General features: G+C 39.7%; 2 protein-coding genes across 7 annotated transcripts in view; one reads left to right on the plus strand and one right to left on the minus strand.

The window, feature by feature from the left end:
* Positions 1 to 17,412, minus strand: LOC132832180 (tRNA N(3)-methylcytidine methyltransferase METTL6-like). 6 transcript variants are annotated; one of them, XM_060849939.1, is made up of 6 exons: positions 16,464 to 16,584; positions 13,061 to 13,083; positions 10,510 to 10,872; positions 6,663 to 6,833; positions 6,021 to 6,162; positions 1 to 1,064 (listed from the first exon to the last, which is right to left on the minus strand). In XM_060849939.1, the coding sequence occupies exons 2-6, from the start codon at positions 13,067 to 13,069 to the stop codon at positions 901 to 903; spliced, it is 849 nt and encodes a 282-aa protein (XP_060705922.1). In that variant the 5' UTR covers positions 13,070 to 13,083; positions 16,464 to 16,584; the 3' UTR covers positions 1 to 900. The 6 variants fall into 6 exon arrangements, with proteins under 6 accessions (XP_060705922.1, XP_060705917.1, XP_060705921.1 ...); XM_060849934.1 differs by lacking the exons at positions 13,061 to 13,083; positions 16,464 to 16,584 and adding an exon at positions 17,366 to 17,412; XM_060849938.1 differs by lacking the exons at positions 13,061 to 13,083; positions 16,464 to 16,584 and adding an exon at positions 17,170 to 17,190.
* The window catches only part of eaf1 (ELL associated factor 1), a 25,392-nt gene continuing 16,786 nt past the window's right edge, over positions 16,498 to 25,103 (plus strand). Inside the window, exons 1-2 of the mRNA XM_060849940.1 lie at positions 16,498 to 16,863; positions 20,232 to 20,326. Coding sequence (XP_060705923.1) covers positions 16,761 to 16,863; positions 20,232 to 20,326 — 198 coding nt within the window. The 5' untranslated portion in view covers positions 16,498 to 16,760. The remainder of the gene's footprint in view (positions 16,864 to 20,231; positions 20,327 to 25,103) is intronic.

A 25,103-nucleotide genomic window follows, 5' to 3' on the forward strand; every position in this document is an offset into this window, starting at 1 on the left:
TGTTTAAAAACACTACTTTATTCAAATGAATAGCAAATGTCACAAGTTTATAAAACCTCCACCATCACATACTTTATAAAAGTGAAATAGATTAGAAGAGGTGTAGGACTTCCAAAAATTCTAATCAGATATCACGCAATACAATAATTTTAGCTGTGTTTTTTTTTGCAAATATAAGAGATCTCTAATTTTAATTAGTGTGGTCTTTGGTCTCCTTGGACTCAGCTGAACCGTTTTGGCAGACAGTCAGCTCATTTATATTCAAATTAGTGCTGCACAGTCTGCCATTAAGCAGCCCACTAGAGTAGCCCTGGAGTTCCTCTCCCTTCTAACTTTCCTGCACCTGGGTAGTGATACATTGAGTTTCAACTCAGCAATGCTCACCCAGGAAGCAGAGCAGCTGAGATCACCAGCTTATCCCTTGCTCCTACTTCAGATTTTTAAGAAACCATTCACATTGCAATCTTGGCAGAGTGCCAGGAGTACATTTCTCTGCCTTTAGATTAGATTACTTACAGTGTGGAAACAGGCCCTTCGGCCCAACAAGTCCACACCGACCCGCCGAAGCGCAACCCACCCATACCCCTACATATACCCCTTACCTAACACTACGGGCAATTTAGCACGGCCAATTCACCTGACCCGCACATCTTTGGACTGTGGGAGGAAACCGGAGCACCCAGAGGAAACCCACGCAGACACGGGGAGAATGTGCAAACTCCACACAGTCAGTCACCTGAGGCGGGAATTGAACCCAGGTCCCTGGCGCTGTGAGGCAGCAGTGCTAACCACTGTGCCACCGTGCCGCCCTAAATTTTACATTCTGCTAGGGTTCCACATACAAGATGGAAAGTTCAAATATTGTAACTTAAATTCTAAAAGAGAGCATCACTAAACTGTTCAGCAGGTTAAATCTATTCGGTTTCTATCTGGCTTCTTAAACTTGCACTGAAGAAAAACTCTTGGAACACAAAGACCTTCCTTCTTATTAACAGTTTCACGGAACACATATTCATTGACGTGTACTTCATATCCAGCAGCTGTCAGGAGTTGTGCCACGTATTCTAGAATGATATAGAAAAACGAGGAAAAGATTTTTAAATATGGACTGAAACAAACTGCTACAGGAATGCGACTTCCCAATTCCAGCATTAAGGGATTAATAAATGTCTACATCTGTTGTTATTGTATGCACGTCTCTGTAAAATATGTTTTTTTCTGTATTATAGATGGATCAATATTGTTAAACAGAGGAGCAAATCTATTCGAATGGTAAAAGCAAATATTGCAGATGTTGAAAATCCACAACAAAAAACAAGCCCCTGAAGTACTCATAAGGTCCTGTAGCAAATGGAGAGAGAAACATTGTGTTGAAAATGACTTCTTCAAAACTGGAAAAAAAAGGTAGTAATGTGATTGGTTTAATGCTGTTAAAAAGCAGAATTGGAAAAAAAAAGGTAAGATTCACCTAGAATTTGGGGAAATTTGTAAGTTAAAGATGTTGGAATGGATTTATTTTGACTATAATAAGGCAAGTGCATAAAGCACCAAATGGATTGTTTTACTAAAAAGAAGTCATGATTGCTGAAATGTTGTACAGAAAATCAATTTGAACTATTAATTACTTTGTCTTAATTGAATTTGAGCTTAAAAACTTGTTTTAAAGTCATGCGTTCTTATTTTAAATCAATTTGAACATCTTGAAAACATTAGGTTTATGTCAGCAATGTAAGCAATGTTGATTAAGGCATAAAATTACAAAGATATCCTAATAAATTAAGGAAATGGACAAAACTGGCAAATAGATTTCAATGTAGGAAAATTACAGGTTATTCACATTGGACCTAATGGACAGGACAGGGCGCCTTCTGAATCGTGAAAAATTCCTAGAAGTCTATGTACATCGCTAATTATCAGAGAAACAGTAATAAAAGGGATTCCATAGGAAGCATTTGCCACACAGTCACTAGCATCAGTCTGATAAAGTAATACCATACCTGATTTAAAACCTCACCAGGATTTGACCCAATATAGTAATAGTCAAAGAGGCTAAATAATATATCACAGGAAGGATCTGCACTGCATTTTGTACCAAGTAAGAATGACCCCACGTGATGTGGGTTACTCCTCATCTCAGAACATGGGACACATACACAAACATTGAGTGGATGGCATAAATCTATTTCTCAAGTCATGGATAAGTTACACAGTTATTACTGGTACCAATACATCAGGATATTCTGCATCATTCTGCTTCTAATTTGATTTGCGCCTAAATAAATCCTGTCCATGTAAAGTGAAAAAGTTCCAATGGGCATCCCTCACCAAAATAACAGTTCATGGGAAATAATACAAATTGATTATACGGGTCCACTGGCCACAACAAATAAACAAACACACAAGTGGCATCAGTTTAGCTTAGTTATTATTGATAATAGTTTTTCTGTAGGTAAAACATTTCAAGCCTGTGAAGTTAATGAAGATTATGAAGATTTTATGGGAACAAAGTTCTATTGATGGGAGTTTTCCAAAAAGGTTACCAACTAATAATGGCTCACATTTTACAGCAAAGATATTGAAACAGACTATAAGATATAACAGCAGAATTAGGCCATTTGGCCCATTAAGTCTACTCAGATTTACAGAAATACAGGTTCTCTCAAAGAATTGAAAGGCTGAGGAGATGTGGAGGATAAGGCCAGAGAGGAATTTGAATACAAAGTTGAGAATTTTAAGAGCAAGACGTTACTTAACCATTAGTTAATGTAGGTGAGCAAGTATAGATGAGATGGTTGAATAGGATAGTGGGTGTGGGCAGGAAGAGTTTTTTTAAAAAAATCAAGTTTACAAAGGTTATAATGTGGAAACTTAGCTAGGAGTGTATTAAGTATTAAGTCTAGAGGTAACAAAGGTATTTTTGAGGATTTCAGCAGTAGATGAGCTAAAGCAGGGGTACAGTCAGGCGACGCTATGATGAGGTGGTCTCAGTGATCAAAGCTTCAAATTAGTTCCCAGGACAAGGTATGGATTCAGTCACTAAAGAAAGGACTTTGTCGTGTGGACTGAAAGAAAAATATGCTAACAATTCTTTCAAAATTTAATCAATGGAAAATTCTGCCATTCTATAGTGAAATTCAGACCACCTGTTTGATAATTTAGAGAGTGTGAAGCAGTTGAGAAAGGTGGTAGTGAGCTAGCGCTGGATACTGTTAATACACATAAAAATTCTCTTTATGCTTTGGATGATAGTGACCAAGGAACAGCGTGTAGGTTTGAAATAGGAGGAAGCCAAGGATTAATCCTCAGAGACCAGAGACAATGGTGTGGGACAGAGGAAGGAAAACCATTGTAGATGATTTTCTGGTATGATTAGATGGATACAGCCCAACCACGTGAGCAGCTGCATCCAGCTTCAGAGCTATGAAGTGAAGACAGAGAAGGATTGTGTGGTCAACTATACAAAGACTGTAGAAAGACAGAGGAGGAGGAGAAGAGAAAATGTAACTTTGTCACTATCACACACTGAGTCATTTGTAACTTTTGATGAAGAATCATTTTGGCAGGGGTGGACATCTGATTTGAGGGAATTTAAATGAAAGTTAGATGTGAACTTTCAAGATCACAATAAATTCAAACACTCTGGAAAGGAAAAAAGGGGGAGTGGTGGTTTTCAAGGGTGTTGGGAAAGTATTTTCTTTTGTTAGAAAGGGTGATGCTTGAAGGTTTGAAGAGGAGGAAGAGCTGTTTACAATATCAGAATATATGGTAACATGGTAAGAAAATATTTGGTAACACGATAAGAAGGGAAATTGAGTGGTCAGCTGTCTGGTGGAAACAGTGCCAAAGGAGCAATAAAGTGGCTTCATGGACAAAATGCTAACAATCAAAACTAGAAGCAAGTAAATTTGGGAATGTCTGTTATCAAACAGTACCAGTTGTGTTAAAAATGAATTTGAATCGATCAGCTGGATAATGTGAAGAGTTATTCATAATGAAGGTCAAATGGCAGGCACACCGATTATGCATGTTTTCTACTGAAAGGATCCAAAACAGTGAGAAGACAGTGGTACTGCAGCATGATCATAATGTGCCCTAAGCAGAGCTTTTTTGAAAATGAGAAAATCCAAGTAATCTTGCATATTGGACATAAGATAGCTCTATTCCTCAGTCCGAAATACATTAACCACTGAAAAAGAACCCCACAAAATCATACCATGCACATGGTACAAGACAACAAACAAATACAAGAAACTACAAAATCAAGAAGGTCACTTTTATAGAATTATACCCATGGTTTAGATTATTTCGGATGGCACTGACCATTCCATAAGTAGGTCTCATCATTGCATTATATTGTACAAGAAGGTTAATAAAGGAATATAGAAGTCAAGGTTTGTGCGAAGATTTGTAGCTCGGGTGCTCGTTGTTGTGGTTCTGTTCGCCGAGCTGGAAGTTTTTGTTGCAAACGTTTCGTCCCCTGGCTAGGAGACATCATCAGTGCTCTGGAGCCTCCTGCGAAGCGCTTCTTTGATGTTTCTTCCGGTATTTATAGTGGTCTGTCCTTGCCGCTTCCGGGTGTCAGTTTTAGCTGTCCGCTGTAGTGGTTGGTATATTGGGTCCAGGTCGATGTGTTTGTTGATGGAGTTTGTGGATGAATGCCATGCCTCTAGGAATTCCCTGGCTGTTCTCTGTCTGGCTTGCCCTATGATAGTAGTGTTTTCCCAGTCGAATTTATGTTGCTTGTTGTCTGAGTGTCTGGCTACTAGGGATAGCTGGTCGTGTCGTTTCGTGGCTAGTTGATGTTCATGTATGCGGATTGTAAGCTGTCTTCCTGTTTGTCCTATATAGTGTTTTGTGCAGTCCTTGCATGGTATTTTGTAAACTACATTAGTTTTGCTCATGTTGGGTATCGGCTCCTTTGTTCTAGTAAGTTGTTGTCTGAGCGTGGCTGTTGGTTTGTGTGCCGTTATGAGTCCTAAGGACTCACTACAGCGGACAGCTGAAACCGACACCCGGAAGCGGCAAGGACAGACCACTATAAATATCGGAAGAAACATCAAAGAAGCGCTTCGCAGGAGGCTCCAGAGCACTGATGATGTCTCCTAGCCAGGGGACGAAACGTTTGCAACAAAAACTTCCAGCTCGGTGAACAGAACCACAATATAGAAGTCATAAAGATTTTGGCAGCAAAGACACTGAGGAAGTCAACAATAGTAAAATGTAAGGAAGAACATAAAAATACTTTGCTAAAGGGTAACCCATGCAAAAAAAAAACAAAAGGCATGTTCATACATAAGATCAGAGAATCAGGAGAAAGTCAGAGATTGAAAGTTAAGGGTTAGCCTAGAAACGGGATGAACCCAGTGCTGTGAGACACAATGTTCAAGGCTGTTCAAGTTGTAACAACAGAAAAGTTGCTGAGGCATACCAAATTATCAGTACGGATAAGCATGTACTGAATTTTACTTAGAATTAAGAAAGGAATCACCATACAAGGCAATCAAGTACAAGTAGCAAAGCAAAATCAGTGAAAATAAACATGTAACTATTAGTATTTTTTATAGATTGGAGATTAATACCAGTTTACATTCAATTAGGTTATATCTGGTCTGTATGTTGCTTTCTATACTGAAGAATGATTGTATATAATAAAAATTTAAAATATTCCATATGACACATGAATAATAGTAACTACTGACTTTGACTATTCAAGCAAGTTTTTTATAACACCATCCTGAAGCACTAGCTGGAAGTAAGGCTGGTGACAACAGGATCATGTTGGATGTAATATACAGGACTAAATAGCATGCCAGGGCTCATTTTGCAGTTTCCCAAATGATGAAGAGACATGTACCAGAGTCTGCTGATAGTAACCCATTTTGAGTCACCAACTTCATAAAGAAAAATTTTCAAGAAATCTCCAAGTGTAGATATAAAGCAAGTATTATACAATACAACTATCATACCATCTGATAGTCAATTACAAGCAGCAAAAACATGTTTTAAATAACAAATCTCACCATCTGAAAAGAAGAAAGATCTTGTTCCATCTTGACGAACATAAAAGTTTGGTCCAAGTTTGTGGCCATTTTTAAATCGGAGCATGGTGTGATCATACAGTCCATAATCTCTGAACAAGATGCTTCCACCAGGTTTCAGTATCTGTCACAGACACACAAGAAGCAACGTCACAGCTAGTAGGTCTTTCATAATGATGCACCAAGTAGCCTACGGGAATAATTCAACTGTATTACTTTAATGGGTATCTTTCTCAGTGAATTAGCAAAAGCCAACACAAGGTCAGAAGATATGGGTGCAAAATGTTTTACAAATGAGACTATGTATAGCAACAAAATGTTAAAATTACTTCACTAACTTTTATTTTTCTCCATAAGATAAATTTGATATCCCCATTGCTCACTAAAAAGGTCTCCAAAGTCCAATTAACAAAGAATCCCACAGACAACATGTTGAATATTTTTAAGTTATAAAAAGTGTACATGTTTATGAAAGCAGATAACAAAGCCAATATAGCAGATAATAATTTACTTCAAGTTCAATCTCACTACTTTGGCAGAAATATTTTATTTTAATTTTTCTGAATGCTCCCCAATTATATCACCATGTATAAGATCACATCATGCCTACAATCAAATACTAACTTTATAGATATTTTCTAATGCTAGTTGCATCTTGTCAGGATGAATAGCAGAAAGCACGAAGATCAATGTTACAACATCCACAGAGTCTGCTGGTATATTCTCTAGTAAACTGTCCTTCGTTAGATCACACCGAAAGGCTTTACATCGTTCAGTATGGTACAAGTGATTTTGCTTTAAAAGAAACAAATGCAAGAATGGATAAGGAATCTGAACAGAATGTTCCCATTGACTACACTCAAAAACTTGATTAGTTTTGATATTTTTTAAAGCATTCTAACTGATATCTTAAAATAGGTCATGAATTATTTGGAACATCTGAAGAATTGTTAAACTTGGCAATACAGTACTTAATATCATTTAATATCAAACAGGTTTGTTTTATTTCATTGCTGTTTGTGGAATGGTGCTATGCTGTAGCTTCTTCCATTGTAGTAGCAGCTACAGGTTGAATCTTACCTAGGTTGACTGAACTCAAGTTCCCTCCAGAAAACTCTCTCTTACTACACTTGCCTCATTAGCAACCTCTCTTAACCCTATGCCATTCCTCAACTCCAATTCCAGACCCATCTTACCAAGAGCCAACCTTAGATCATGGCTTGTCCTCGGATGGATGTGTTGTCCCACATCAACTAGCCACAAAATAATGTGACCCTCTCTCACTGGTATCCTTACATATAGATGAGGAAGGACACCACTTCGACTGGGACAACACATCCATCCTCGGACAAGCCAAACAGTGACATGCACGAGAATTCCTAGAAGCATGGCATTTCAACCGGAACTCCATCAACAAACATATTGCGTTAGACCCCATCTACCCTATCTATCCCTGAGAAAAAGAACTGGAAATAACATCACCAACCCAAAGAAACCCAAACATATAAATAGAAAGCAGGAATTATCAACACTGCTTCGCCTGAGGCCCACTGAAGATTTGCCTGGTAGGGTGACGAAATGTCTGGAAATGAACCCTCCACCTCAGCGAGCAAACCTACATGCAAAATCCGAGATCATTTCAGCAGATATCCTGGAACTCACAGAACATATAACAGTACAGTATAGGAACAGGCCCTTTGGCCCACCATGATGCCATTCTAAATTAATCCCATCTCCCTGCACATGGTCTGTAACCCTCTATTTTCTGGCTGTTCATGTGCCATCTAAACATTGCTATTGTTGTATTTGTTTTTAACCATCTCCCCTGGAAATACATTCCAGGCACCTACCACCCTCTTCATAAAAACATACTTCGCACATCCCCTTTAAAAACATTCCCCCTCTCACTTTAAACTTGTGCCCCCTGGTATTTGATATTTCCACCCTGGGACAAAGATTCTAACTATTCATCATGGGATAAAGATCCAGCTATCCACCTGAACCATGCTGTTGCTCTAGCAAAAACAATCTAAGTTTATCCAACCTCACCTTATAGCTATTCAGTTCTCCTCCACGCAACATCCTGGTAACTCTCTTTTATGCCCTTTTCAAACCTCCATATCCTTCCTAAAGTGTGAAAAATAGAACTGCACATAATACTCCAAATGTGGTCTAACTGAAGTTTTACACTCAATGAAAGCAAGCATGCCATTCACATTTTTACCACTTTAACTGCTCGCCACTTTAGGGGCACTACTGAATTGTACTCAAAGATCTCCCTGTAATTAACACTATCAATTCAATGTAATCAATGTGTATCAATTCAACAGCACCCTTTGCACTGTCCTATCTTTAAAGGCCTGTCATGTACCCAGACAAGCATCGCAGCTCTGGCGCTGCCTTGCACAATACCTGACCGGGGCAAATGTCACGGTAGACAGAAGTGTTGGAGAATGGCACGCTGCCTTTGCAGGCAGGGTCCTGGAGGTTCTTTCAAATGGGGTGATGCAAATGCAGAATTTCCTCTTCCTCGATGACCAGCTGTAAAAAGGTCATGACAGCAGACCATGCCATCCTGGCCAGAAGTTGTTGCTTGGGTTAAAGCAGTTTCAACTGTCTGGAGGAATGCACAGCATTGCAGGAATAAGGTCAATATCTCTCTTCACTTAACCAGCCTAAGTATTGCCATGTTCTCTCCAATTTCTTACACTTACGACTTCTGCTATTTTACCCCACCTTCCACCAATGTTCATGTTCAACCACTCTCACTTGTTCATGCAACGTCTTCCTTCACTAATTGTCAAGTCCAATCCCCAACAGCAATAACCATTCATGCCCTCTGTACTGTCTTATCACTCACTTGGGGCATATCCTCATCTACACCAAATGTAACAGCTGAGCCACTCATCTTTGTCTCTCTTAATACATCCTCTCTCTCATTCAAGGAGGAAAGACTCTAGAACGGTGAAATGCTGCCTGACATTCAGTTCTTCACTCCTTATGAGGACAGTGTAGTGACTCTGATTGTCTCCACAGTTAGCCAGAGAAATGTTATGGTAACCAATACACCAGGGGAGATAGAGTTAGTGTTAATCATCTCAACTAACCTTAAATACTTCAGCAAACATGTAAAAATAAATCAAGAAATATATCACAGCCAATTACAAATGATCTTGTGTGTACCTTCACAAATTCTATCGCTCGGGGAGAGAAATCACACGCATAAATGAAGACATTTAGATCGTCCTCTAAAAGAGGGAATAAGCAGTTCCCAACTCCACAGCCAGCTTCCAAGACAATTAGTTTTTGATTCTCAAACTACAAGAAACAAAAATTTTGTAAAATTGCATATTTACAGAACATTAAATATTGTAAAAACATCAACTGCAGTTCATGTCAGAACAGTGGATATGTTCAGCAGGAATAGAAGAGATAACCAGAATATGCAGGCTGAAGAAACTGAGAAGGGGTTTCATGAGGATATTCGGATAGATGAATGGTCCTGGCACCTGCTAGATAAATGACTGGGGGAGATGCACTTGGGGACAAAATCAGAAGATCAAAGAACACAGGGTGGAATGCAAGGTTGGAAGCAAGGGTGGGGTGGGGGCAAGACTGAGTATAGATTTTAAATGGAATTTGAAATTAGCTATTTTGGAGACAGCTATTGGAAGTCAACAAGAAAGAAGCTTTAAGTAATAGGATAGGGTATGGGCAATACAGTTTGGAATCAGCTGTGTTTTGTTTGAATGAACCACTAAGGAGTCAAGTCTTTCAATCACAAAAACAAAAATAAAAGAGATGTGCTCTGACATTAGAGATTGACAATGTTCTACAGGCGTAAGTAGGTTATCATGATAGTGGATAAGGAATGGAGCTTGAAGTTTAACAAAATAGCACTACAATGAACTTTAGCAACCTGTAAGCAAGTAGTTGAGAATGTGATAGTACTGCAGCTCAGAGTGCAGTGACAGAAGTTCCATAAAATGGATTCAGTTTTCTCAATGTACAATTATAGCAAATTCAGCCTCATGTACCTATCAGTATTTGATGAGTGTTCTGTTACAAGATGGGAATGACATTATTGATTGTTTAGAGATAAAGCCGGAGGATTAGCATGTATATTGAAACAGATCTCAAACCTGTAAATAATGTCTGTGTTGGTAGCTTATAAAAGAAAGAAGTGCTGGCAAGGACGGGACCATAGAAAACGCTGGGAATTATGGAGGATTGGAAGGGGGTGAAAAAAGTAATTCCTGAAGATTATACAGGGCAAATAGAAACTGTACAAAGTGAAGCAGCTTCCTAGAGGTGATCAAGAAGGCAAGATATATGGAGTGATCGGCCACATTTGTAACCAAACTTTTTTTAAACCAGTATGTTCTTTGCCATTTGCACTAGACTTACTTACAGCTGAAATGGCAGTTCATTAACTCATAAGTCTGGGTTTCCTTCATTAAATATCACTTACCTCTCTACATGCTTTCAATTCTTCAAATTCCCTGGTTGTCCAATGTCTATCTTTGAAAAAGTTTGTGCTATTCCTTTTGTAAAATAAATCCCAGTTCTTCTGTGCATCACTTTCAAGCTTCTTTTGCTTAAAATTGGACACTAAGGTCTGATCTTTCATGAGCTTCTCGGCTTCTTCAGAGGTAAGGATTCTTCCCTTTTGCCCTCTGACTTGAAAAGGCATTTCTGGTCTGGAGGGTGTTACAGTTACTACCTTATTGCTTAAAGACCAGTCGTTTATCCCTTCTGTTTGGTATGTCTGGATACCACAAAAAGAATTTGTTTCCATGTCATCTCCCATCATGTTTGCAAAATTCCAGAGGGTCTTAATACAAAAGAAAAAAAAAACTTTAGATTGTGATTTAAATTTCAAAACAATACAATGCAATTGAAAGCTTCTCAGGTTAGTGCTGCATTTAAAGATAATAGAATATGATTTGCTTTTTTGTAAAGTTGTGAACATATAAACTTGTAGTGCACATGCTACACTTGTTTCATTACAGATATCTCGGGGTGTTCCCTTATACGTGCTGTATACCTCAGACCAAGCCAGTCATTAGGCTGCATATCCAAGAGGAGCTAAAGTTATCAAGGGTACCACTTATTAATAAGCATACTCCAAGACAGTGCCACTTATGAGGTACTTGTAGATTTCAAAGAGCTCCAGTTATTAGTCCATGTATCTCAGAGAATGCCAGTTCAGAGTCCAGATCTAGAATCCTAAAATGACGACAACATATGATCATTTAGCAAGTTGTGTCCACACAAAAGTAACCGCATTCCCTTCCACACTTCCCTGTACAGATGCTAACACAATGCCCTTCAGAAAGGCATGACTGTATCTGCCTCTAGAATTCGTGTGAACACATTCCAGATCTTAACCATTAATTGGATAAAAAAGGATCTCCACATGCTGTCTTTGCTTCTTTTGTTAATTGTGTTAAATGGCATCCTCTGGCACTCAAAACTTCCATGAATGGGAACAGTTTCTCTGCATCTACTTTGTCTGGAGTCCTCAAGCTTCTGAACATCTCCAGCCCTGTTTTTTCCTAAGGAAACCAACCCCAGTTTTTACAATTTATCCACAGAAATGAACTCGCTCATCCCTGGAATATTTTTTGTAAACTTTTTCCACACCTTCTCTCCAAAGGGGTCAGCATGGTAGCTCAGTGGTTAGTACTGCCGCCTCACAGCATCAGGGTCCCAGTTCGATTCCTGCCTCGGGCAGACTGTCTGTGTGGAGTTTTCACATTCTCCCAGTGTCTGCGTGTGTTTCCTCCGGGTGCTCCGGTTTCATCCCACAGTCCAAAGATGTGCAGGTCAGGTGGGTTGGCCATGCTAAATTGCCTATAGTGTTAGGTGCATTAGTCAGAGGGAAATGGGTCTGGGTAGGTTACTCTTCGGAGGGTCGGTGTGGACTTGTTGGGCCGAAGGGCCTGTTTCCACACTGTAGGAAATCGAATCAAAAAAAAGGTGCCCCAAATTGAACACAATATTTAACTGAGCCTGAAAGTGTGTGTTTTAAAATATCATCACCTTCTTGCTTTTGTGTTGTATGTATTTACTTATTAAAAACTAATGACCTGTTTTCTCAAATAATCGGTTTCGCAATGATTCCTGCAACCCATTATTACTTATGCACATAAAAAGGTGCCAGCCTCTCTGGTTCTGCACTCCATTAGATTTGTATCTTTTTGTAAAATAAATGTCTTTCCTTATCCTTTCTATCAAAATGCATTAAGTCACATGTCTTCGCATTTGTCGTCTTCATTGTGGACAATCATACTCTTGAGTGATTGCCAATCTAGGAAATTCTGTGTTACTGTTCATGGGTGGCACGGTAGCACAGTGGTTAGCACTGCTGCCTCACAGCGCCTGGAGACCCGGGTTCAATTCCCGACTCAGGCGACTGACTGTGTGGAGTTTGCACGTTCTCCCCGTGTCTGCGTGGGTTTCCTCCGGGTGCTCCGGTTTCCTCCCACAGTCCAAAGATGTGTGGGTCAGGTGAATTGGCCATTCTAAATTGCCCATAGTGGTAAGGGGTAAGGGATAATGTAGGGGTATGGGTGGGTTGCGCTTCGGCGGGTCGGTGTGTACTTGTTGGGCCGAAGGGCCTGTTTCCACACTGTAAGTAATCTAATCTAATTCTGTGGGTCCTTGCATGGCTAATGAGCCCGATCCTTGAGCTGCATTTCCTACTGCACATATAGCAGGTGTTTTGAGGAGGTGGAATTGGTCCTCAGCCTTGAAGTCTTTAGTATTCCTTTATCTAGCTCTTTTTTTATATTTCCTCTTGCCACTGGGTGTTCACTTCATGTAGGAACTTCTTTCAATTTGGTTTCTTCTGAACAAGGGTTTTCCATGTGTTGACATCTTTGTTGCATCTCGAGGAAATCCTACAGGAGTCTCTGAAAACCTTTCTTGCCTTCTTCTCGTTCAAATGTCTTCCTCAAGTTTCCCTGTTTCTCCCCTCAGTCGAAGCAAATCACTCAAGAGACACAGTATAGTTTTACCTCCTTCATCTTTATTTCGGGCCCTGGAGGGAGAGAGAACAATCATCCATGTGCACAGGGACACGAGTTCTCGGTTCTCTCTGTAATAGCAGTTTCTTAATGAATTATATAGTCATTTTACAGGAAGAACATCCAGATAAGGCGACATACATAAGGCAACTATTACTCATCTGGTGTATCAATTATCTCCTCTTTCATATGACATCAGCAGTATCTTTTCACGTGGTAAAGACAGAGGCAAAGTTCTAATTTAGTATCTTAGGCAAGTCTTCTGCCTAAACTAAAATTGGTCCCACCTATCCTCTTCCCACCCTTTTACTATTACATTCATGCAGAAGATTTTTTTAACATACATAATGGGTGACCATTACAATCAGCGAGTGTCAATAGTAAAGATTAAACCATCTGCTGTTACACAATGAATAAATGACTTCACATAATGAATATTTTTTCCCCTTGTTAGCTGACCTTGCTTCCAAATTGTTAAATGGCTCTACATACTGACTGCTTTTCCACCTTGTTAACCCATTAACTTTGCCTCCAGCACCCCACTGTTAACTGAAAAATCTGATCTGATCTGAGTCAAGTTCGACTGAACCTCTTGTTTCACAAAACTCACAACTTACCTCTTTCCCTGCTTATACCCTATACATATTCTTAAGTGAAGAAGATTTATTTTCGTAGCTGCATCCTAAGCACATCACCAACACAAGATTTGATTTCAGATTATCATAGCCTCGATGCTGGTGCTGATAGCTGCTTCAAGGATGTTGAATATTAATATGCCTGTCCTCCCAGATGATGGAGAATCTGTCTCAAACAATATTCATGATACTTCTCAAGGATCTTGCCAGGAACAACAACCACTCTACATAGCCTTCATCAACCTGATCAAGGGTTTTGACTCAGTCAGTCAGGAAGTGCTATAGAAGATCCTATCAAAGTCCAGTGCAATTCTCAACATCCTCCATGACAAATGTCAGCGATGGTCCTCATCAGTGGTAATATGACAGAATATTTGAGGTCAAGTCAGGGGTCAAGCAAAGATGTGTCATCACGTCCACCTTTTTCTCCATCTTCTTCACTACCATTATTCATCTTGTCTAGAACAAGCTTCCTAACAGTCTAGACATTGTTTACAGGATGAACAGAAAATGTTCCAACTTCAACCAGTTGAAATCCAAGAAAAAAGAAATGGCAATGACCTCATTTGTGGAACTTCAGTATGCCTCAACAAGACTCAATTCCTTTACCAGCCTGTCCCACGTCAAGTTCTCATTCATCTCTTCATTAAGATCAACTTAAAAATTCTCCTAAATATGGAATACTTCCCAACTTGGGAAGCTACCTCTCATCTAAGGCTGACATCAATGTGGAGATGCAACTTCACATCCAGTCTGTGAGTGCTGCCTTCAACAATCGTGACATCCCTACTGATACTAAGATCCTCATGCACCAGACAGTCTACCTTCTGACTCTTCTATATGGGTGAAACTTGGTTTACATATAGATGCCAACTCAAGACCTTTGAGAAGTACCATCGAGCTCTGAATCAAAACTGCAATTGTATCTTTTATTGCATAGACTGCAGATTTTTCTGCACATTATCAACCATGTATCAACCTCATTACTCAACTCTCTTACCTCACCAAAAACTTAATCAAATTTGCTGAACATAATTTGCCTTAAACTGTTCCTTAATTAATGCATCCTCATCCAAATGATAGGCAATTTTGTTCCAGATTATCGTTTCTAAAAGTTTCCCTACCAGAGAGGTTAGATTAGCTTTTAGTTACTGGGGTTATCCTCACATTTTGACTGAGCAAGTCTGCAATATTTACAGTTCTCTGGCACCACAAATGTATCTATGGGAAACTGGAAGATTCTGACCATTACCTCTGCAATTTATACCCTTCTCTTGTGCAGTCCTTGCAATCCTGGTGATTTAATAACTTTAAGAATAGCCAGCCTTTCTAACATCTCTTTGTCAACTATTACTCATCTGGGTGTATCAATTATCTCCTCTTTCATATGACATCAGCAGTATCTTTTCACATGGTAAAGACAGAGGCAAAGTTCTAATTTAGTATCTTAGGCAAGTCTTCTGCCTCCACTAAAATTGGTCCCACCTATCCTCTTCCCATCCTTTTACTATTACATTCATGCAGAAGTTTTTTTAAAAAATTGTATTTTGTGCTTTCTGCTAGAATCATTGCATCTTTGCCTATCCCTCTGAGCTTTCTATATTCAACCTGGTTCTTTGTGGAAATGCAATTGAGCAATATCATTTTTACAGACAGTCCACTATAATTTCACCTACTTATCTTTGAATCCAGTTTAACTGGACAGATCAAATAGTACCCTAAATGAAACTAGTCCTCTTCTTATTGAGTATTTTATTCTAGATCATTCTTTTTCCTTTTCCATGGATAACCCAAACTTCACACTGCTACAATCACTCTCTGCTTAATGCTCCCTTATGACACCTGAGCTACTTGAGCAATTATGTTCCAAGAACCAGATCTTACAATACTTTTATTTTGTCGGGCTGGAAACTGATAAAAAAAAATTCTTCCAAAAACCAAAAGCAGCTGCTGAAAATCAGAAAGAAAAACAGAAATTGCTGGAAAAACTCAGATCTGGCCGCCTCTGTGGAGAGAAATCAAGAGTTAATATTTTTAGTCCAGTGACCCTTCATAATTCTTCCCCCTCATTTGTGCTTTACACCGCTATTATTCCAGGATAATTATACTCTTCCATAATCGTTACTCCAAACAAAACTAAAATATTGCAGATTCTGGAAATTTGAAATTTAGAAAACTCTGAAGGGCTGGCAGAACCATTCCTTAAAAATGCAGCCTTGCAACAATTATTCTGGTTCCCATTCCACACAAGCTGCTCGAACTGCTCAGTATTTTCGACATGGTGTGTTTTAAAACATAGCTCCACGGATTTTCGCTCCTCTCCCTGAATCTCAAAGAGGCGGTTATGAGTCTGTGCATCTCAGAGGTTGCCAATTATCAAACCTACGAGGAGAAAGTGAGGTCTGCAGATGCTGGAGATCAGAGCTGAAAATGTGTTGCTGGAAAAGCGCAGCAGGTCAGGCAGCATCCAAGGAGCAGGAAATTCGAGGTTTCGGGCATAAGCCCTTCTTCAGGAATCCTGACCTGACCTGCTGCGCTTTTCCAGCAACATATTTTCAGCAATTATCAAACCTAGCACACTGGGTAGGCCTTGAGCCACTTCAAGTTCCTTTCTTTTGCCCCCCCAAAAAAAGCGCTATGGAAATATAAGTTGATGTCAGGCGCGACTTGACCGGGTCTGATTGGAGTCGGAGCAGGAGGTCGGGACGTAAAACAAAGTACAAACGTCAGTCTCCGAGCCCGAATACTATATTCCTTACCGAACAGGCAAAAAGAGCCCCCTCCGTCCCCTAGCGACCGACAGCGGGGAGGCCTGGTCTCCGGGTGCGCGCTCCCACTCTCCTCCCGCACTACAATCAGTGCGCGCGGGCGCTGTCCGCGAGCTCAGTACCTTTCGCTGTTTGAATTTAACGGCCGTCGCGCGCGCGGTTCGGTCGGTCGGTCGCGTTTTGTTTTTGTTTTCCGAACATCCGAAAGGAAAGAGATCGCAAGGCCGGCCGCTTCGGGAGTGGGGAGTAAAGAAAAAGGAAAGAATTGATGGTTTGAAGCGATCGGCGATGAATGGTACCGCGCAGCCGGCGCTGGGCAAGGAAGAGCACGTGCTGAAACTGGGCGAGAGCTTCGAGAAACGGCCCAAGAGCTCGTTCCACACCATCCGCTGTGAGTGAGGTCGGGGGCAGGGTGAACGGGGAAGGTAGGCCGGGGAGGCGGGCCTTGGGGGCCTGGGCCCAGGCCCGAATTGCAACCTCTGGCGGTGACATGGGCGGGGAAAACATAAGCGAGAGTGAGTGTGTTCTGGTACCGAGAGTGAAGGGATACGGGCCCTCTCCGTCCCTTGTGTGTTTACCCGGCGCCTCCGAGAACTCCTGGCTGCCGACCACGGCACCCGGGGCCCGCTGTCTCCCCGGGACTGACCGCAGAAGTCGAGCTTACGCGAAGCCCTCCGAAGCGAAAAAAAAACACTACCTCCCCTCCCCGACAGGGCAACTATAAACGAGCAGGGATTAAAGATGCCCTGGGTTTAACGTTTGGCGTGATTGATGGGCCACCCAAACGTAGATTTGCATTGCGATAGCGCCTCCCAGGCCTCGGGGCTCCCCCCCACCACAGTGCCTTGCAGTATTAGAAATCCCGTAAACAAACACACAAAGCAATATCTCACCACCGGCGATGTATTAATTTCCAGCATCCGCAGTATTCTGCTTTTTAATTGCTACTTTTTTTTGTTACTCCCCTATTGAGGGATTAAATATTGTGGCTTCTCCTTGTTCTTCATTATAGTACTGGGGATAGAGTTTGTACAGCACGGAAAAGACCCTTCCACCCATCATGTCATCCCGGTCATAAAACATCTGTTCTAATTCTATTTTCCAGCACTTGGCCCGTATCTTATATGCTATTGCCTTTCAAGTGTTTATCTAAATAGTCATTTAATGTCTAGGGTTTTCACAGAGAGTTCGAGATACCCACAACCTTTTGGGTGATAAAATAACTGCTCAGATTCGCTCTAATCTTCTTGTTCCTAATGTTAGAATTGTGCTCCCTGGTTATTGACCCCTGTAGGAGAAAAGGTTTCTTTCTACCTACCTATATATCTATCAAAATTAAGTTTGCACACCTCAATCACGGCCCCCTCTGCTGTAAGCAAAACAACTCCATCGTCTGGAGTGTCTTGTTGGATTCGCTCGAATCCAAGTGTATCTCCTTGCTGTAGAGTCTGTTCTGAAATATAAATCTCTTAATACAGGTCACATCCCTCCCGTAATATAGTACCAGACCTGCACAAACTATTCCAGCTATGTCCTAACTAATGTTATTTGCAGCTACATAATAACCTACATAGTCTTGTGTTCAGTGCATTGACTAATAAAACCCATGTACCTTCATAACCAACATACCCACCTGTCTTCAAGAATCTATCCACGTGCACACCATGGTCCCTTGAGTCCTCTGTGCATCCTTGGATCCTACCATTTGACATGTACCTGCTTGCCTTGTTAGTTCTCCCAAAATGTATCACCTAATTTTTCAGGATTAAATTTACCAGACCAGTTTGACTATATCATCCTGTAGTCTCAGGCTTCTCATGATTTACCACACCACCAATTTTATGTCATCTGTGAATTTACTGATCATACCTCCTAGATTTGTGTCTGGATCATTAATGTCCACAACAAATAGCACGGTCCAGCACTAAACCCTGTGGTACTCCACTGGACACAGGCTTCCAATCTTAAAAACAGCCTTTGACCATACCATCTGCTTTCTGTCATTTACCTGAGAATGCATGCAGTTGCAAGTCCCCAGCTGACAAATAAATATAAGAATATATAAAAGTATAAATATAAAATATAAAGCACTTTTTAAAATATTGCAGTGAACTGTCAGTCTAGGTTTGTGCTCTGTTGGCTTGAACCAATAATCTTCCACAAGTGATTACTGAGCCAAGGCCAACACATTGATCTGATTGATGGGTTTAAAATGAATTAGGGAGTTGATAGGGTAGTTACCGAGAAGTTTTTATTTCTTAGAGCAAGCCCAGAGTACGGGTTTACACACTTAAAATTACTGCTGAGGAATTTGGAGTAGAACCTAGAAGTCTTTTTCATGAAAGAAATTGTGGAAATCTGAAAGTTTTCCTTGCAAAATACAAATTACAAATTTTAGATAGAGATCAATAGATTTTTGTTGGAACAGAGAACCTTGAGATAGGGAATATAATTGAGTAAATAGAGATGAAATAAATCATCTGTTTCAGTGGCAGAGTAAACACAAGGCTGAATGGTGTACTCCTGACCTATGTTTGTAGTATGCTAAATATCTGTCCAAGAATATGTGAACACAGCAGTAATTATTCTACTGTACTATAGGCATTTCTCATGATCTAACTTGCAGGGAGTGGCTGAGACTGTTTCTATTTCAGACTGATCGAGAGTGTTTTCCATCTAATTACAACAAATCATAGTGTATGCTTGATTTGTTTGAGCACTGGAATTGTTTTGGAATACCCAGTTTTTTTTCCTCTCTATTTTCTATATTCCTTACCTACGCTGACTCATGGGCTCCTTGTTGGACTGTAACCCCAAAGATGTTATGGACCCTCTTTGTCCGAAATCAACTAGGAATGCTGTTTGCTATTGATAGACAAATGTTGTATACAAGATGCTGGGCAACAACAGGGCTATGTGTGTTTGTGGCATTATCATAGTCAAATCACTCAGATACTGATTGCCCATCTTCATACACCTAAAAGTAGGAAGAGTACAAATGTATGTGAACATAATTGATGGAGAGCCTGCCAAAACTTATTTCCCTTGTACTTCAACTCTCCCTTCATTTCATCTAACTATTGTACTTTAGTTTCACCACAAGCCTGCTTTGTTCTGCAAATCCCTGTGGAGGCTGCTGAAATTACAACACTTAAAAGACATCTGGATGGGTACATGCCATAGGAAGGGTTTAGAGAGAAATGGGCGAAATGCTAGCAAATGGGATTAGATTAATTCAGGATACCTGGTTGGCATGGACAAGTTGGACCGAAGGGTCTGTTTCCATTGCTGTACAGCTCTATGACTCATGTGGACATAATTATGTGTTAGTAATAGAGTCCCTTTGCCAGAAGTGTTTTCACAACTGGCTACATTGTACTTAAAAACAAATTTATCCCAATGAAACACCATATTCTTAACTCACTTCGAAGAACTGAAATTTTTCACTAATTGACAGATACTTAAAACGTCTCAATCATTTAATATAAGGCTGTTATTCAAGAATATGAATTCTGAAATTTCATACTACTTGCATTCTTATGCACAGTGTATAATGTTTTCTACAGGAGTTAAAACTAAAATTCAGTTAAAATGGTTAAACAAAATGTTTTACATAAGTTATTTGAAAAGGAGTAGTGGCACAATATAAAAAGCAACTATCCACAAAGCAAATGAGGTGATTTTATTGGCTGTGTGTAACCATATTTGGTCGATTAAAATTTCTTTTTGGTATCTGATCTATGCATATTTTTCCTTCAGATGATTTTAAACCAGCATCCATTGATACCTCTTGTGAGGGTGAGCTACAGGTTGGAAAAGGTGACCAAGTCACCATAACTTTACCACACATCCCAGTAAGTTTCCAGTTTTTTCATAAATGCTGTTTATATTCTTGACCAATTGAAATTGTATTCATCTCATATAGGTTTTGTAAATCAAATATATTTATCAGAACACAGGTCACTGTTGATTTCTCCAGCATCTCACCCATCCTACTCCTTTTTGACTATACCAATATTAACAGACTATCAAAAGGTTCAGCTTCAGTATGTGTAGCTTCAAAAAGAATATTGTCAAGTAAGGTGTCCCAGCCAACATTTATATTTAAAAAATCCTGGAGAAACTTAGCAGGCCTAGCAGCATCTGGAGAAAAAGCAGAGTCAACGTTTCAAACCCATTGATCCTTCTTCAGAACATATTTTAATTTGATCGTTTTTTTAATCCTACTATGTCAAACATCCTTTCTTGGTCTTTGATTTTTTTTCAAATTGCAAAATAAAAATGAATGTGCAAATGTACTAAATCCTTACTTTGACTTGTTAGTTCAGTAGAATCCCTATACTCCTTGAAATTGTAATGAGGCTTCCTCCATAAGGTCACTTTTGGACAGGTTGTTTGGGACAAAGTTGTGTTCCAAATGATTGTCATAAAATATCTTGAGTTGTTTCTCAAGCCGGGGATGGATGCCATGCAGCAAAAGAATAGTTGAGAAAAGTGAATAAAGTATGTCACTACATAAGGATTAATGCCTCCCTACTTTGTTTCATTTCCTCCTTTTAAAAATCTTCTTTAAAATTTGGTCAAAGTAATGGATTTTTTGTCTTCTAATATCTCCTGTGAAACATGTTAGAATGTCTTTCTATGTTTAAACAATCAGTATAAATGTAAAAATAAACAGATCACTTTGAGTGGCAAGGAGTGACTAGTCATAGAGATATACAGCATGGAAACAGATCCTTCAGTCCAGCACATCCATAGCGACCAGAGATCCTAAATTAGTCTAGTCCCATTTGCCAGCATTTGACCCATACCTCTGTAAATCCTTTCTATTCGTGTACCCATCCACATGCCTTTTAAATGTTGTAATTGTACCAGCCCCCACCACTTCATCTGGTAGCTCAATCCATACGCACCATCCTCTGCTTGAAAAAGTTGTCCCTTTTAAATCTTTCCCCTCTCACCTTAAACTTATGCCATCTAGTCTTGGACTCACCTAACTTGGGAGAAAGACCTTGTCTATTTACCCTGTCCATGCCTTTCATTATTTTATAAACCTCTATTGGATCATCTCTCCGTCTCCAATGCTCTAGGGAAAATAGCCTCAGCATATTCAGCTCAAACCCTCCAACCCTGGCAACATTTCTTGTAAATCTTTTCTGAACCCTTTCAAGTTTCACAACATCTTTACTGTAGCAGGGAAAGCAGAATTGAATGCAGTATTCCAAAAGTGGCCTAACCAATGTTCTGTACAGCCACAACATGACCTCCCAACTACTATATTGATTTGCTTTGACTTATTGTTGTCACATGTACCTAAGTACAGTGAAAAGTTTATTTTTAAGATTTAGATTTTTTTGTCACATGTACTCAGGTATAGAAGTCCAGGAATATTGTGAAAAATGTATTATGTCAGCGCACATGGTGCCATCTTAGGCACCAAGGAACCTAAGTACAAAAAAATTTAGGTACAAAATAGTAAGAGAAATGACAGTTAAAAAGTTAAGCATTACTGCATGGAATTATCGAAAAATAAAGAATTAACACAATAAGATTCATTTGAACTTCAGTAAGGTGTTCGACAAGGTTCCTCATGGTAGATTGGTTGCAAGTTTAGATCACATGGAATGCAGAAAGAACTACCCATTTGGATACAGAACTGGCTCGAAGGTAGAAGACAGGGTAGTGGTGGACGGTTACCTTTCAGACTGGAGACCTGTGACGAGTGATGTCCCACAAGGATCTGTCCTGGGTCCACTGCCTTTCATAATTTATATAAATGATTTGAATATGAACATCAGGAATATAGTCAGTAAGTTTGCGGATGACACCAAAATTAGAGGTGTAGCGGACAGTAAAGGAGGTTACCTCAGAGTACAACAGGATCTTGATCAGATGGGCCAATGGTCCGAGGAGTAACAGATGGAGTTTAGTTTAGATAAATGTGAGGTGCTGTATTTCAGAAAAGCAAATCAGGACAGGACTAACGCACTTAATGGTAAGGTTCTGGGGAGTGTTGCTGATCAAAGAGAGAGAGTTCCTTGAAAGTGGAGTCGCAGGTGGATAGGATAATGAAGAAAGCATTTTGTATGTTTTCCTTTATTGGTCAGAGCATTGAGTATAGGAGTTAGGAGGTCATGTTGCAGCTGTACAGGCCACTTTTGGAATATCGTACACAATTCTGCTCTCCCTTCTATCAGAAGGATGTTGTGAAACTGGAAAGCATTCAGGAATGCGCTGCCAGAGGAATGGTGGAGGCTGGTACAATTATAACATTTAAAAGGCATTTGGATGGGGATATGAATAGGAAGCATTTAAAGGTATGTGGGCTAAATGCTGGCAAATGGGAGTAGATTAGTTTAGGATATTTGGTCGACATGGATGAATTGGATCAAGGGGTCTATTTCTGTGTTGTACATCTCTATGACTCCAGTTATCATTAAAAGTCTTTTGTAGTTTAAACTGGGAAAATAAAGGAACACTTAAAAGTTCAACAGACTTTGATTAGTCCTCCGCTTATCTCATTCTGCTGTCTGTTCTTGATGCTGCGGGCAGTACAGGCAGATCATGGCAAACAAGGACATGCAGATTGTAGGATGCTTAGACAGATTGAAGCATGCAAGTTATATCTGCACAGGAGGTGCACAAAGTAAGATCAACATTAGATTTGAAATTTAGTGCACTGACCAATAAAGCAAGCATACCAAATGCCTTCTTCGCTAGCCTGACTACTGCGACTCCACTTTGAAGGAAGCATTAGTGAAAAGGATACAGAGATGCTCAGTTTGAACAAGTTGAATGCATGGATAAATACTTGGTATAATGTGGATAAGTGAGAGGTTATTCACTTTAGATGCAAAATCAAGAAGGTGGACGTATCTGAATGGCAATAGATTGGGAGGTGCAATGCGACTTGGGTGTCCTTGTACACCAGTTGCTGGAAGTAAGGATGCAGGAGCAGAAGGTGGTGAAGTCATCAAATGGTATGTGGCCTCCATAGCGAGAAGATTTGATTACCTGAGCAAATTACATTACTGTCTGCAATATTTGTCTCCTTATTTGAGAAAGGATGTTCAGGCTATGGAGGGAGTACAATGAAAGTTAATCAGATTGATTCCTGGGTTGGCAGGACTGACACATGAACAGAAATTGAATTGGTTAAGACTATATCCACTGGAGTTTAGAAGCTCAGAGAGGGGGGGGGTTTCTCATAGACCTCTATAAAATTTTGACATGACCAGACCAGGTAAATGCAGGAAGTTCTTGGTGACAGGGGAGTCTGGAATCAGGGGTCATGCTTGAAGGATATGGGGGTAGACAATTTAAGACTAAGATGAGGAATTTTTTCACCAAGGTGGTGAGCCTGCAGAATTCTCTGCCACAAAAAGCAGTTGAGGCCAAAACATTGAATATTTTCATGGAGGAGTTAGCTGTAATTCTTTGGGCTAAAGAAGTCAAAGGAAATGGGGGTGGGGGGGAAAAGTAGCAATGTGACACTGATTTGGAAGATAACTATGATTGTGTTGAATGGTGAAGTAAGCTCATAGGGCTGAATGACCTACAATTGCTCCAATTCTCTGTTTCTGTGGCCTCAGAAAATCTAAGAAGTTTTATTCTAAATATTTAATTTATTGGCTGTGTTATGTAACAAAATTTTTCTGATGAAGGATCTATGCCCGAAATGTGGATTCTTCTGCTCCTCGGATGTTGCCTGACCTGCTGTCCTTTTCCAGCACCACACTCTTGACTGATCTCCAGCATATGCAGTCCTCACTTTCTCCTCATCTAGCTAAAGTTTGGATTTAGCATAATTCTTGTTAGCTATCTGAAAGATGGGATGTGATCAGACAGTTTGGTAATCACAGTTTCAAGGAGCAAATTAGAGGACGACTAAAATTATGGCATGAATGTTCAATTGGAAAATATCAGATCCATCACCTGATGTGGGGAAATGAATAGCCTCCACTTAGTAACTGACAAATTGAGAATTGAAACTGAAATTGAGAATTTAACAAATGGAGATCTGTGGTCTCATCGTGAATCAGCATGCTGAATATTTAGTGAAAGTGATTCTTGAACATTAACAAGTTACATAATGTATGATCAGTGAAATCTTGTGAAGAAAATAATTCTAGTCTGTTTCATATGTTCTGTTATTTACTGTAAACCTTGGTAATTAGTGTCATTAATGTCATTGTGGGCAAGTCTACTTGATTTGAAGTGCTTAATTCTTCTTTTCATATTGTTCCTTAACTTTCATAAGGCTTGTCAGCCATCCCAATACACAAATATTTCATTTCACTACATTTAAGTACTGAAGAGACAGGAATTTTGAGAATCGGTGCAGTATACTGTTTTTTTCAATTAGAGGATAAAGAATTATTTTTTTTTGCATTAAATTCTAACTTTGTTACAGTCTCTGGGTGTAAGTTTGCTCGCTAAGCTGGAAGGTTCGTTTTTCACAATCAAAATGAACCTTCCAGCTTAACGAGCAAACTTGCTTCCAGAACGTCAACCTGAACTACAAATCTTCTCAAAACTCACTTTGTTACAGGCATTACTTGATTTAGATTATTAGATAATTCAATACTACTCAAAAAACCTTGATAATTTCAGGAATAGACTGATTTTAAA

Source organism: Hemiscyllium ocellatum, chromosome 34 (genome assembly GCF_020745735.1).
Source record: "Hemiscyllium ocellatum isolate sHemOce1 chromosome 34, sHemOce1.pat.X.cur, whole genome shotgun sequence".
NCBI classification, from domain to species: Eukaryota; Metazoa; Chordata; class Chondrichthyes; order Orectolobiformes; family Hemiscylliidae; genus Hemiscyllium; species Hemiscyllium ocellatum.

Bases quoted from the DNA above. Each gene is read 5' to 3' on its own strand.
- LOC132832180 (XM_060849934.1), bottom strand. From the start codon at position 17,392: ATGCTGGAAATTAATACATCGCCGGTG. The intron at 6,163-6,662 runs GTTAGTATTTGA...TGTCTGTGACAG, and splicing joins CATTAGAAAATATCTATAAA to ATACTGAAACCTGGTGGAAG. The intron at 1,065-6,020 runs GTGAGATTTGTT...ATATCATTCTAG, and splicing joins ATCTTTCTTCTTTTCAGATG to AATACGTGGCACAACTCCTG.